This window comes from Mercenaria mercenaria, chromosome 11 (genome assembly GCF_021730395.1).
Source record: "Mercenaria mercenaria strain notata chromosome 11, MADL_Memer_1, whole genome shotgun sequence".
Classification (NCBI taxonomy): Eukaryota; Metazoa; Mollusca; class Bivalvia; order Venerida; family Veneridae; genus Mercenaria; species Mercenaria mercenaria.
Genome location: NC_069371.1, coordinates 70205903 through 70221651, shown reverse-complemented (window position 1 = coordinate 70221651; position 15749 = coordinate 70205903). Strand labels below are relative to the sequence as shown.

The 15749-nt window shown below is 33.9% G+C and overlaps 1 protein-coding gene across 1 annotated transcript in view; it reads right to left on the bottom strand.

Moving 5' to 3' along the window:
• LOC123531960 (uncharacterized) overlaps positions 1–15749 on the bottom strand; it is a 142294-nt gene that overhangs the window by 82636 nt on the left and 43909 nt on the right. The window contains exons 7-9 of the mRNA XM_045313280.2: positions 12000–12147; positions 9476–9643; positions 2737–2810 (exon numbers count right to left, since the gene is read on the bottom strand). Of these exons, the coding sequence (XP_045169215.2) occupies positions 2737–2810; positions 9476–9643; positions 12000–12147 (390 nt within the window). The remainder of the gene's footprint in view (positions 1–2736; positions 2811–9475; positions 9644–11999; positions 12148–15749) is intronic.

Sequence of the window (15749 nt, the reverse complement as noted above, 5' to 3'; positions counted from 1 at the left end):
GTAGCGATTAACTTTAGAGGGGTCAACATTTCTTAGTCTAAAATGATAATTTTGTGAAAGAGCACAATGGAGTTAAAACTTAAGCAATGTCAGAGTATCGTTTTGAAATAAGTGTGTGACGTTTGAATGTATTCCCTTTGGAAGGTACTGAGATACCAGCTTATATACAAAACCTTTAACAAACACTATTAAGTCGAAAAAGGGACTTTTAGAAAATGCAAAGTAGAGCTATAGAGCTATGGAACCCGTTCACAACATATCATATCATCATAGGGGACAAATGTATGCTGTTTCGACCCTTACCCATTTGTAGGTACTGTTTGTTTGTTTGTTTGTTTTGGGTTTAACGCCGTTTTTCAGCAGTATTTCAGTCATGTAACGGCGGGCATTTAACCTAACCAGTGTTCCTGGATTCTGTACCAGTACAGACATGTTCTCCGCAAGTAACTGCCAACTTCCCCACATGAATCAGAGGTGGAGGACTAATGATTTCAGACACAATGTCGTTTATCAAATAGTCACGGAGAACATACGCCCAGCCCGTGGATCGAACTCACGACCCCGCGATCCGTAGACCGACGCTCTACCTACTGAGCTAAGCGGGCGGGTAAGATATAAGCTTACATACAAAAACTTAACAATACATTGCTTAGTCGTAAAAGGAGAATAATTTTGTAAAAGAAAATAGAATTATTGAACTTGTTTAATGCAAGTCCGTTCATCGCAGTGGACTAATGTGTAAAATTTCAATCCATTATAGGTATTAAAAAACAAACATACGTAAAAACTTCAACCACACAAGTAAATGGTATTTTCATGGGAACAAATTGTGCACCCCATGACGCAGACTTTTTTATATTGTAATGATTGTATGTTGAGTCTTTTCCCGGATACGTAGGTAGACCGTGTTGTTATATTTTCTGGTCCTTTTGGGATTATGGAGTACATTCAATATTTGTGTCATAGAGATTCGCTGAAGTTGGTTCTTTGGACGTAAGAGGTGTTGCACTTCCTATTACCTCCCATAAACAAACCGAGTCTGCAATTATTCTGCTTGGTTGCTTTCAATGCTTTCAACGGATCTTACATAATTTATCAACTATCAAAACAGTACTCTTTAAGTGCCGTGTGGCTGCCGTAAAAAGTCTCCCCGTACTTGGATTCAGTGTTGTTATATTTTCTGGTTCTTTGGGATCATGTTGTCCATTTAATATCTTTGTAATACAGTTTCGCTTTATCCAGTGAGGTGTTGCACTTTCATTAGCAGACTCAACCAAACCTAGTCTACAACTATTCTGCTTGGTTGCATACTATGCTTCAAAAGTATTTCTTACATATTTTTTAATTATTACTGCATTGATAACACATCATGCTGTCTGGGTGATATACTTAATATGGATAATTAGTTTTTTGCTCAACTGATGGAAACTGTTTATCCCTGGAGCCCCAGTTAAATAAAACTAACAATTCGGATACTATTGCTTCGTTTTTAGACTATTACTATTATAAATTGCGTCAATATTTTCCTCAACATTACGACCGTAATTAATATTTCGTTCTAAAACTCGGTATTCATTGAAAGACACTTCTGCCAGAAAGTTTTACAAAACCCGATTTTTAATGGTGATGTGGTTTACAAACTTCGTAAGATTTTGGGCCATACTGTATTTGGTAAAATTATATAACGATTTATAATAAGAGGTTAAGACCCAACTCTTTTGCGACACACCGCATGTTTAGCGTTCAACCTTTTTAACATATGTGCATTACGCTTTCCTCTTTGATTGCTTCTGACGGAAGAGGGGTTGGGGGCTCTATGATAGGCAGTTCTTAAGTCCTATCAGGACTGAAATATTTCGATTTTTGTCTTCTGGCCTGTTTTGTCGGGTCTTTAAGGGTGTTTATCTTGATACTCTTTCCTCTCCAAATGAATGTAGTACATGCGTTTTGGGTTCTTAAGGTTTGCTTTTTATATAAATTTGCAAGAGCATTTTTGTGATTGCGTGTAAATCATCTGGTGGGTATTACATTTAATTACACTGTCCCGTGACTTTAGAACATAATGGGTAAGAGTGAGGTTAAGTGCACCATTAACCGGTTTAAGCTCATCAGTGGTGCTCTTGCTTTTTTGTGTGTATGTATGTGTGTGTGGTTTTTGTGTATGTGTCTGTGTGGGGGGGGGGGGGGGGGGGGGGTGCATGTTCGCTTTCTGGAGGCCAGCGTTTTTGGAACGTGGCATATCCTGTTATGTATTTATCCTTGTTTGTTTTGGTCGGTTGGATAATATATTGACAAGTCAATCAGTCTGTTTAGGTAGTGTGAACCAACATATACCTTTTATTACCCCATTTGTACGGCTACTACTTACCTGATAAATTATAAGCTGTGTGTGATGCTAGAAGATTTACGTATTTTTTGTCATTTTTACAAAAGATTGAAGACTACACACTGTTTCGTATTGTAAATTTCTCGAAACACTAAATTATATTTACGTAATCACCAAACATGCACTTTGGTTTACGATAATTGCCTTGTGTTCTCTTTAAATGAATTTTCTAACTTTCACAAACCTTAAACACGTCTTAAACTTCGTCCAACACATCCATTTTATTATGGTGATGCAGTAATTCAACTAGTGCTTAATCTAATCAAGTATTTGTAAAATCAGTAACTGTTATAAAATTTACGAAAATAGGATAGAATAAAAATATCGTCAAATACAAAACAATAACTTACGTAAATGCAGATCGGCACCATTTGTCCCATTTTGTTTCTACCAGTCGTTTAAAAGTCTTGTGACAGACAGCATCCTTAAAAATAAATATTAAGGAAATAAATTTCAAAGAATCATATAAATATATGTCAGTTAGCTTAAAGTATATATTAAAGCTAGGAGGTAATTTTTTTAACAGCCGCCATGAAATATTTAAATATAACAGACCGACACAAACTTTCTGAAAAACAAAACAAAAAATGCCTGTTCGCGTACATTGTTACCGTAAGCGTCACAAAACGACTGAAAATGAGTCACACAAAATGACAGTAATAGCCTTATGATAATGACCTTCGCCTGTCATGCTAATCAAATCAGTAAACGTTTAACATCAAAATGTTTTAAAGTGTTTTCTTCTTGCCATATCAAAACAGCCTTTAGAAACTCGTGCATTTTAACATTGAGTTCCAGGTGTAAACTTAAGAGATCTGCTTAAGTGTTTCGTTACTAGATCTGAAAAGTAGTCGACAATTATGAATAGTTTGAAATATTTCGTGTTAATCTTAAGCTATCAGATACCTAATAGTGTAGCTCCTTCTAAAGAGTATTCAATTCTTACCATAAACCTACTTTTGACTTAATTTTTTCAAGGGGGCATAGGTTCAAGCCCCACTGGTACCAATTCATTCCCCTTACATTCCTATTTTCTAGTAAGTTTTTACTTTTTTTCTAGACTTAATATTGATTTATTGTACAAAATTTGAATTGTTTGATTTGATAAGGGATTTTTTTGCTGTTCAAAGTGAATTTACCTCTGAAACAGAAGGGGGCAGAGTTAGACATCTTTAAAAATACTGAGTAACATGCGGTTCTCTATTTTGCCTTTACTCTTTAGAATACATTTTGTGGAAGAAATGTAGGTAGGTTTTACTTCTGCCCCAAGCTTATTTTGAATTAAGTTACAAAACTTTAAACAGTTCCACAAGTCTCGACCTTTGAGTTAGAATTCTGTCTCATTAAGTGTTTTTACTTGGGGCACACCTAAAAATGAAACTGACAGTTTTATTTTGAGTTTTATAGTTCTTTACCAATAGTTTGATGTTTCTTTCATCAAAATTAATGGTATAATGAAGTATCTGCAAAAGTTTTGGACATTGGCCATCACATTGAAATTTGTCTCTACTTGAGCTTGAGGAAATATCATAAATCATTTATAAAAACGGCACGGTAAAAGTTGTTGCAACACAGTGCAAAACAAGGTCAACTTTAAGAATATACCAAGCGAATGCCATTTTTTAAACATTTCTATTAGGTATTTAATACCTTAGTTATACGTATTTTGACATATTTTCAATTACTCAAAGTACAAATTTGACGTCTTTTAGTTTTAAAATATGCAATCAAAATATTGATAGTGTTCATAGTTATAGATATTTGGGTCTAAAATTACACGAGTTTATGGGTTATGCTGAAATGGCAAAGTCAGTAGCATTATCTGCTGGAAGAGCACTTGGTCTATTCATATCAAACAATAAACAGGTAGGGAATTCAATACACGACATTCTCGAAGCTGCGCGACAGCAAGGTTTGGCCTTTTTTGAAATATAATGCGTCTATTTGGGGTGACCAGTCCTTCTCTTGTATAACCTCTATTCAGAATCGAGTCATGACGTATTTTAAAGGGTTAGAATATATACCCCAAATGTTGCGGTAATTGGGGAAATGGGATGGAAACCATGTATAGTACGGCAATGGGGTCGGTTGTACGACAGTTTTGTAGAATGCCAAATATGGATTTTGGAAGCCTTAACCACAAGATATTTGATTGGGCCAGACGGAGAGCTTCTCCCACTTGTAAAAGCCAATATTTCTGAATATGTAAAATGCTTAATAGCATTGATATATATGTTAATAATACACAAGTTCTAAGTACAAAGAATGTTGCTGGCATGGAAGAATGTAAACTAGTGTCAACTGATTTTGATAAGTGGAAAATTATAATGAGTAGGAATAATGGTGGTAAGAAACTTAGAACTTATAGGGCGTGGACGGTAGCATGCATTTCCACTACCGTCCATTAACAGGCTCAATCAAACCGAGCCTGCAACATTTTCGTTTTTGTTGTGTTGAGCGACCTGTGGAGTTCCCACTTTTTCTATTTTATAGACTCTTTGAAGAGGAACCTGATGTTGAAAAATATTTGCGATACAATTTAACATTTCATCATCGAAGTGCTTTTGTCAAAATTTAGTTCTGGTGTGACAACAATCCGTCTTGAAACCGGTCAGTTTGAAAATTTAGTTGTTGATAGTAGAACATGTTTTGATTGTAATTTGTGTGTTGATGACAAGATCCTTGTCTTGTTGCACTGTCAGTTATACAATGAAATCGATGAGGATTTGTATATGGGAATACGAGCCGTTTGTAACATTTTTGAAATGTTGTCTGATAAGGAGAGACTATGTTTTATATTTCATAATTCTGAAATAATTGTTAAATTTTCTGCTAAAGCCTGCTTCCAAATACTACAACTTAGACGTTTCAAATTGTACAGGAGATACATTTTGACAAATTCGGTGTTCACTGTTGAACTTTGTTTTTAGAACTTTTAAGAAGTAAATTTTAGTTTCAGAAGAAATTTTATTCATTTGATTTCATATTTTGTTAAGATAAATTTTAATGACCCATGAAAATTGGAAGATAATAATATGATAGGTTAAACAAAAATATATAAAGTTACCAACTTAAAAAGAATCTTTTTGTTTTTTTTTTTGTGCATCATGCTTAAAGATCTTAGGAATAGTCTTAAATTTTAGCTGGTTTGTATTATATGAAAAAACACATAATATCCCACTTAATGTTATAGGAATTTCAGGTATTACAGGTTAATATGAATACAAGGTGATGTCAGTATTATATAAGCATAAATGTTACTAACAAATCTATTTCATATTTACATGTTGACATAATTACCCCACCCACTTCATTTGTAATGGAAAAAAAAACGTATTTAGACCTACAAAAAAATTCTTACGTTAAGATTTTCAAAATATTTTGCAGTTTAATAACACACAACAATGATTCAAAATGGAAAGAAAAAAAGTTGGGGTCACCGCGCATCTAAGAGATTTATTAAGAACAAGAGGACCATGATAGTCCTGAATCGCTCACCTGTCCCCACATGACCCAGTTTTGAACTGAGTATGATGTCATTTTTTCTATTATTGACATAGTGACCTAGTTTTTGAGCTAATGTGACCCAGTTTTGAACCTGACTTAGATATCAAGATAAAAATTCTGACCAATTTTCATGAAGATCCATTGAAAAATATGGCCTCTAGAGAGGTCACAAGGTTTTTTATTATTTGACCTACTGACCTAGTTATTGAAGGCACGTGACCCAGTTTCGAATCTGACCTAGATATCATCAAGATGAACATTTAGACCAAGTTTCATACAGATCCCATGAAAAATATGGCCTCTAGAGAGGTCACAAGGTTTTCCTATTATTTGACCTACTGACCTAGTTATTAAAGGCATGTGACCCAGTTTTAAACTTGACCTAGATATCATCAAGGTGAACATTCTGACCAATTTTCATGAAGATCCATTCACAAGTATGACTTCTAGAGAGGTCACAAGGTTTTTCTATTTTTACACCTACTGACATAGTTTTTGACCGCACGTGACCCAGTTTTGAACTTGACCTAGATATTATCAAGATAAACATTCAGACCAACTTTCATACAGATCCCATGAAAAATATGGCCTCAAGATAGGTCACAATGTTTTTTATATTATTTGATCTACTGACCTAGTTTTTAAAGGCACATGACCCACTTTCAAACTTGACATAGATATCATCAAGGTGAACATTCAGAATCAGACAAACTTTCATACAGATCCCTGAAAAATATGGCCTCTATAGAGGTCACAAGGTTTTTTTATTATTTGACCTACTGACCTAGTTTTTTAAGACACATTACCCAGTTTCAAACTTGACCTAGATATCATCAAGGTGAACATTCTGACTAATTTTCCTGAAGATCCACTGAAAAGTATGGCCTCTAGAGAGGTCACAAGGTATTTCTATTTTTAGACCTACTGACCTTGTTTTTGACCACACGTGACCCAGTTTCGAACTTGACCTAGATATCATCAAGATGAACATTCAAACCAACATTCATAAAGATCCCATGAAAAATGTGACCTCAAGACTGGTCACAAGCAAAAGTTTACGGACGCACGGACGGACGGACGGACGGACCAACGGACGGACGACGGACGCTGCGCGATCACAAAAGCTCACTTTGTCACAAAGTGACATGTGAGCTAAAAAACTGTTAAAAACTGGTGAATTTTGATATTTTTATTCTTTTTGTTTTAATTTATATTTTCTAGATAATATAAAATGCTATCTTAAAAACTTTTATTTCAATTTTAGCTTATCATTATATGTATCAGTCAGGAAAGTATCAAAATCAAACCTGATCTATTTTAATAGATATTTGAAATTACCTTCCCGTACCCCATTGTAAATCTTACGTCAATTTTAGGCAAATGCCAGGCAAAAATAAGGGTGAAAAAGTAGAATTTATTTGGTTAAGAGCTATGCTATTTTGAAATTATGAATTAGGTGGGTGGGGTAAATGATATGATTTCTGAGGAATTTCGAAGTTACTGTAAAACAAACTTTTTTCCAATGTGACAATACATTAAAACCATGAAGTGCTGACATCTTGCTTTAATTAAAAGACTAAAGTGGGAAAAGTTATCAGTATGTTCATGTCACAATTTTCGGTGACAGTATTCTATGTCAGCTTGCATAACTGCGAAAAACTATAACATACATAATAACGCTGAACTATCCGTGTAAATGAGCTGAGAGCTATTTTCTATTACCATTTATTACTTTTCTAAAAAACACATTACAATTTACAAGGTGTTGGCAAAATTTGTAATTTTGTGCACATGCCTTTACACATTAAAGAAGTCCGAACTATAGATATGGTGTGCGGGAAGGGCCCGAGCGCTTACGTAGTGTGCATTTACAGGGATTGTACTGCTCAGACAGATATATATAACTTTATCATAAGTCCGCAAAGTGCAACAAAAGAAATATCAGTATTAATTATGTTCTTGCAAATGCACTTCCTCCCAGTGTGTTCTATCAGTTTATGAAGTTTGAAGAAAATCCCTCCAGTACTTTTGGGTATATGCTCCGGACAAAATGTTTTAAGAAAATCTGATAAAGGGGAATAATTCAAAAAATAGGCAAGGTAGAGTTATTATTCTTGCACACTGCACTTCCTCCCAATGTGTTCTATCAGTGTATCAAGTTTGAAGAAAATCCCTCCAGTGCTTTTGGAGTTATGCCCTGGACAATTTTTTTTAAGAAAATATGATAAAGGCGAATAACTCAAAAAATAGGCAAGGTAGAGTTATTGTTCTTGCACACTGCACTTCCTCCCAATGTGTTCTATCAGTGTATGAAGTTTGAAGAAATTCCCTCCAGTACTTTTGGGGTAATGATCCGGACAAAATGTTTTAAGAAAATATGATAAAGGGGAATAACTCAAAAAATAGGCATGATAGAGTTATTGTTCTTGCACACTGCACTTCCTCCCAATGTGTTCAATCAGTGTATGAAGTTTGAAGAAATTCCCTCCAGTACTTTTGGGGTTATGCTCCGGACAAAATGTTTTAAGAAAATATGATAAAGGGGAATAACTCAAAAATAGGCAAGGTAGAGTTATTGTTCTTGCACACTGCACTTCCTCCCAATGTGTTCTATCAGTGTATGAAATTTGAAGAAAATCCCTCCAGTACTTTTGGAGTTATGCTCCGGACAAAGATCGTTGCGGACACACGGACGGACGCACGCACGAACGGACGGAGAGCATTTCTAATATCCCCTTCGCCTTTGGCCGGGGGTTAATAAAGGAACTTATCTCAAAGGAAACATGGTATCGCACACAAAAATAGGAAAGAAAGTCCTTGACAAAGTGATATAGTTTTGTCATATTTTATGATTGCATTAAAAAGTTTATAAAAACTTTTTATAGTGATGGTCAGAGATTACCAATTCAAAAAAGTACAGGGAACTTAGGTAAGTGTATACCTGGGAATAAGGTAATGTTTGTCCGTTCTGATTGGTTAGTCATGTAAACAAATCCAAGAAGTGATTTCTTTTTCAAAATGGAATATTTTTACTGCATTTACAGTATTACATTATACATTTTGACAAAATTTGCTACATTTTATTTGTATTGAAAAAAAGTTTTATCAAATGAATTTCTCCCGCCATGCCAACAATGTAAACAGGGGATCATCTCATTCACACGAAAATTACTTAAATAAAGTATCACTATTCATATGTTTTTCGTCCGATATTTTGGTGGAACTAAGATAGTTCTTGAAAAAAATGTGATTGGATATACATGTTTCGATTTATGGAAGGCCGTACACGCCATAATGTTATAATGGAAGTATATGGGAAAACAATTGGTGTTCTCTAACCTAATGACAGTAATATTAATAGTCAGAAATGGCTGCCGTTGAATTCTCCAATATGTTGAACATTGTGATACTGATAATGCTAGGTTTTTAAATGAATTAAGCTGAGGTGTCTGGGATTTCTTGAGTTTATGTAGATTTTCATCATTCTTGTAAAAGCATACAGATAGAAGGATTTAAAATAAAATAGAATTTTCATGGGTGTAGTTCTAATAGGTGTCAGAAACAATAACAATGGCTTCTTACCTCTACATTGTTGTATGCAACCTGTTGAAAAACTGTATGGAATGTAAAGTCATAGCCATCCATATCTGGTACTCTTCCTACACCATCCATTTCAAGCATTTTGCACATGGCATATTCATCCTCACCTTGTTGGTCCAACAGTTTGCCTAACAGTTGTATCAGTGTTTTCTGCCATTTCAAAATATATAAAGTAGTTTATGGAGATATATATGTATATACAAATTTACTGAATGAGTTGCCGGTCAGTCGTAAAAATGATTAACCTTTCGGGGCTTTTTTTCAATGTTTGCGTTATGAAGCTCAGATTAAGCATAATAAAATCTGCAAAAAGGTCCTTTTGAAGCATAGAATGTAACCCAGCAGAATAATAGCTAACTCGGTTTGACTGAGTCTGTTCATGAGAGAAAATGAAAAGTGCAACAACTCTCACGCTAGTGGAATTCTATTACAGTATAACTGAGCGCGTACTCGAAGAAAATATAACAAACACCGAAATAAAAGGGTATTGAGAATCATCATAACTTTCCTAAAAGTCAGGAATGGCTTTAAAACTGTTTCCTTTGCCCATTCGGCCGTCCAACTGATCCCCGAATACACTTATCCTATGTTGAAAAATTAGCAGAGAAATTCGTTTAGCCATGTCGGTTCAAGCATAAGTAAAAGAAGATGAGTTACTTAATTTTCGCAGGAACCTTTTCAAATCTTCGATACCTTGCAACACAGATGTATAAATATCACCGACGCACGCCTTAAAATAATGTCCGAATCTATTCTATCTTAAGAAGTTGACAGTAAATTACAAAGAACAGACCACTAAAAAAGAAAATCAAGGAGCACTAATAACGTTAATTCTCCATCGTATTATTATTTACATGCTGTTTTAAGTTGTGTTTAACGCTTATAAATTAATCCACCAATCAATCAATTAATCAACCAAGCAAGGAAGCAATCAGTCAACTAAATAAGCAAACAGATATACAGACAAAAATGTTACGTAGCTTTCTGTGAACTTAAGAAGGTAGGTTACCTTGTTACCAGGGTAAATGCAAATTAGTTGAACTGCAGCAATTGTTTGTGTTTCGTGTGATTCAATGTTTTAACTGCTACAATCTTAAGTCCGTTTATCTCTGTCCCTTCAAGTACAATTTTTATCCAGGTTTGAAGTACATGACCCTCCAAAGATATTTTATATTGTAAGAAGAATGAAAAAACGGATATTTAACACTGTTCAGTGTATTTCAGTTTCATTGTTATCCGTAGAAGTCTGCATAATTGATAGTTTTACTAGTTGCGCGTTAGCTTTCAGATACAAGCTTAAAATGTATATGTCGCGGGGCTCGTGTTTCCATGATAACGCATTTTTTTCTCATTTTTAAACAACTATGTATGAAAACGGGTTTTTTTGACGGCTTCAGTGCCATTCTGTTAATGACCAATATGGAATATTTGAGTAATATTATTAGCAAAATACCAAGCACTTATTACTATTATCACTACATGGTACCCTAGTTTTCTTAAAATTTAAGGTAGCCATGGCAACAGAGATGTTTAAAATAGCTTATGTCTTGCTTTTTATAGTAATTTCTTATAAAAAAAAATATTAAATATCTTTCTTGTTAATGTAGCTTTTAAACATCTTCATCTAACGTAAGTAATATTTTCGTGTTATTTGCATTTATTCAAACAAATTTCACAGCTTAAAAAATTTATACAACAGTACAACTCGTCTGACATTTTTATGAAAATATCGTTCTGCATGCTGCTGTAAGCCTCATGGATATTGTTGAAATGCAAATAAAAAGCTGACGCGGAGTTCCTTAAATAGACCAGTGTCAACGCTTTTAAATTTTACATTTAGATATGTAAGTCACGGGCTTCGTTTCCATGGTAACATCAATTTAATTCAAGAAACCACGAATTTCTACTGAAATTTAAACAATTTTAGAGCTTAGTTTTAGTATATAAGTAACAAATTATCAACGGAAACTGAAAATATGTATAACAAATCAAACTGTCCGATTTTTATTTGAAAATGGCCATAATAAGTAACCTTTCATCCAACTATATTCTAATAACATCAGTTACCATCATCAATTTTCTAACATTCCGCATTACATTTCAATATAACTACATAAAAGAAGCAAAATATTGATCCTTATTCCGAGCGAAAGACTCATAAATTATATTTCAGCAAATAATGCCTGTTTAAAAATAGTTCAAATAAAAAAATGCACAGAATTACGTACTTTCAAAATAAAAGCTATTAATTTTGCGCGGTAACTGACACGTAACATCATGACGTCAATGTTTTGAAGCGTTTCTGCAGCAATTCATTCATTATTTCTGCATAATTAAACCATGAAGCATCAGAACGGAGACAGGTTCATGATTATCTTTCAGAAGAATGGATATACAAACACATTTAGTTTGTCGTAAACCTCGTCGTAAATCGTCACGTTAGCTTCCGGTTGGGCATGCGCACAGACAAATATCAAGGTAGCCTACCTCCTTAAATAAAACTTACGTGCCGTTTTTTAACTATCTCTTGAAGCATTTTATGTCTTTTTTGCGTAGTTGCAAAATATTCTTGATCCAAATCCGTAAACGTCATTCCATCTTCATTATATTTGCTAGTTGCATTTCCAGATTCTGGACAAAAGAACTTTTGAACTCTGTAAACATCAAAGTGTTTATGTATTTAAGACGAACAAAAAGTCAGAAGTAATATCTAGGATCTAAAAGTTCAGTCGTCTTACTTAACAAATATTAGTGTATGAATGTGTCTAAAAATAGTTCACAAAAAATAAACAACGTAAAACAAAAAGACCAATAGACAACAAGGACAAAACAAACAAGTATGGGAGTACAGAATGGTTCCGCTTTTGAATGGTCAGTGAGTTAACTGGATCTCGAGGATCCAGTTGATTTATACCTTTAGATTACTTTTAGGAAGATAATTAAATAACATAAACTCAGACGTAGGATCCACTGAAGTAGATACAAGTTCCCGAATGAAATATTCAAATTATTATAGATAATACACCTAGGATCAGCATGACAAGACACCGGGCAAATTATGATAAAGCGTTTATAATACAGACGAGGAAGTACCGGTATTCTCCAACCGAATCAACATGGTCTTAATACTGCTTTATATATTGGAATTGATTTAATTTTTGCGTATAAAGTCTCAAAATCCTGTTATCATTCCGGGAAAAGTACGTTACAATGTATGGCGTTTCTTAATAATAACGTGTAAATGTACAAGAACTGGTATCCTACATTAAAGTTTTACGTAGTTTGGAAAGAAAACAATCGGAGTAAGGCAAGCATAGAATTGCAAATTTGTTCTGTTTAAGTATGCTTTTTTTTCTTCTTAAACTTAGAATAAAACCCAAGTATTTATTAGTTGGTTCGAAAAATACTTTTACTTTCAAGACCGCGGAACATTGCAAGCATTGCCAGTGCCCTCGGAGTACAAGAAAATATTGGTAAAACCGATTGATGCTCCCCGAAATTTGAATATCAAAAGAGTGGAATTTATTGACTAATATTGAATAATCAAATAGCAATAAGTCAGTGAAAATCATCCAAATCGAATATGAAGACAATATGCATATCTCCTCTTGCGACTGAAGCTTACTATGAATATTCAATCAATACCATCCAGTGGTTGCTGAGGAATACTCCAGACAAGAAATGGTACCATAGTATACTAATGTTGAATAAACATAAGTCAGCGGAAATCATTCGACCGAATCAAGAATACAATATGCGTATCTCCTCTTGATAGTAAAGCTTCTTATGAAGAATGGTTACTGACAAATATTCCGGACGAGAATTGTACTATAGCATACTAGTGTTGAATAATCAAAGGGCAATAACTATGAAAAGTCATCCGACCGATACACGAAGACAAAATGCGCATATTCTCTGGACAGTGGAGCTTCTCATGGAATTCGCTTAATTCCCTCGTGTGCATGACATCTTATCCCGAGCGCACGACATCTTATCTATATATATTAAGGCCCTTTGTGTGTATTCAGGTCATCAGTAAAAACATACGACTCCCACCGTTTTTGCTTCTACTTATAACCGTTTTACGGGTTTACAGGGTAGAAATTTAAATTCACAAACTGATTAAAAAGGCAGCAAAAATTCAAGGATGACGCAAAGGAATATATTTAATTCCTTCACAAAATAAAGATTTAGTAAGTATTCTTTGTCCGTTTATCAAAGAATTTCTCCGTTTCCACTTAATTCATGCAATGCAATTTTATAACTTTTCTGACAATGTGCGAATTTATACTATCAGTCGAAATGCGATTTGTTGCTACTCTAACATGCAGTAAGCATCATAAATTATGTACGTTTATTTTCGAAGATTGGATGACCAATAATTTTATTTTATTTTATTTTATTTTTACTTTATTTTATTTAATTTTATTTTTACTTTATTTTATTTTTTTTTATTTTATTATTTTATGAGTCTCATCCATTTACAAAACATAAAATATAACAGTATATAATACACAAATAAAAACATGTAAATGGCCATTCTTAAAAGAATTACAAGAGACTTTTAAAGTACATGGTACTAAAACTATACATCACCTTCGAACATAATATTACCAGGAGTATGTAAAAAGCATAAAATGTTGCTAGTGGTGTATGCGTACTGGTGTGTGATTTGTTGTTTGCGTAGTGGCTAGTAGTATCAAATGTGTGTGAAGGTGAGAGTATGTACGGTAAATGTTAATTGCATGATATATAAAAACGAAAATGCCCGACAAGTACTATATGTACCGAAAAAACAATTAATGGCAATGCCTATCCTGTTTCACCATTATGAAGAAAAATTATCGTGAAAACAGGTGTAACCTAGAAATAAAAAAAATATTTGTGTGATACCTTGGCCTTATACCATAATGTAAAGCTTATGCAATGACCAAAATGATAATTATTTACATAAATACATATTTCGTCATTGTAAAATACATCGGCAGGTTTGGGCTGTAACTTTTAACATTGAATTTTCACAGAGTATAAATACTAGTTTGCCTGACATATTCATATGCATAAAATAATAGTCCTTTTCAATGGCTCTTTCAAATAAAACAGAACAATACTCATCATACATTTTGCATTCTAAAAGCACATGAGACTCGCTTTCTAAGAAATTGCAGAATGGGCATAAATGGTCTTCCAACGCAACATTTTCATATCTACCAGTTTCTATTCTGATAGGGGCAACCCCACATCTAAATTTACTTAATGACGCTCTGTGTTGTGGCGGTAATATTACCTTGCAATAATATTTCAATGAGCTGTATGTTCTCAATTTATATGCGCCTAACATGCAGTAAGCATCATTAATTATGTACGTTTAATTTCGAAGACTGGATGCTCAATTATGTGCACTGCTTTCCCAAATAATGTCATAAACTTGTACTTGTTAGAAGTTTAAATAACATCCGAATAGGCGGCACCGTAATTATCTACTTGTCTGTATGTTTTCACTGATGACCTAAATACACACAAAGGGCCCTATTATATATAGATAGGATGTCGTGCGCTCGAGATAAGATGTCGTGCGGTCGGTCGACATAAGATGTAGTGCGCACGAGATAAGATGTCAAGCGCACGAGATAAGATGTCGTGCGAGATAAGATGTCGTGCGCACGAGATAAGATGTCGTGCGCTCGAGAACAGATGCTGTGCGCACGAGATAATTTCATTTAAAAAAATAAATGTATATGTTAAACATACCGCCGTATACATTTAAACTTTTCTGGGTTTTATAATTGAAAAATTCAATATCTAAATATGAACATATGAACATTGTTATTACCTTTTCTCCAGATGCTTTTATTTTCAAACTGTAAAAAGCGAATGGTTTGCATTTATAACTTCTAAGAAAGTTGGCCGTTCTGTGTCTTGAACCTTACAAGTACATTTGTAATTTTAAACGTGCAGTTTAATGACAAATGAAGTTTCATGATCAGTCTCAGCTGAGAATGTTTCTTGAACTTGAGGCCTAATTTCGGAATTTAGAAAAAAATTAATTGAGACTTCTATGATTCTACGAAAATAAAAAGAAGTAAAAAACGGTTGTCGTATTCTATCAGGTTTTTTCATCTATTTTATATTTTTGCCTGACCGAGTTTCCAGTGTCTGGGCTAATAGATTTCGTAAATTAACGAGAAAATAAGATAGGTTTCGCTGATATTCTATATTATAGCTAAAATATCCCGAAAGTTAATTCTAATGTACA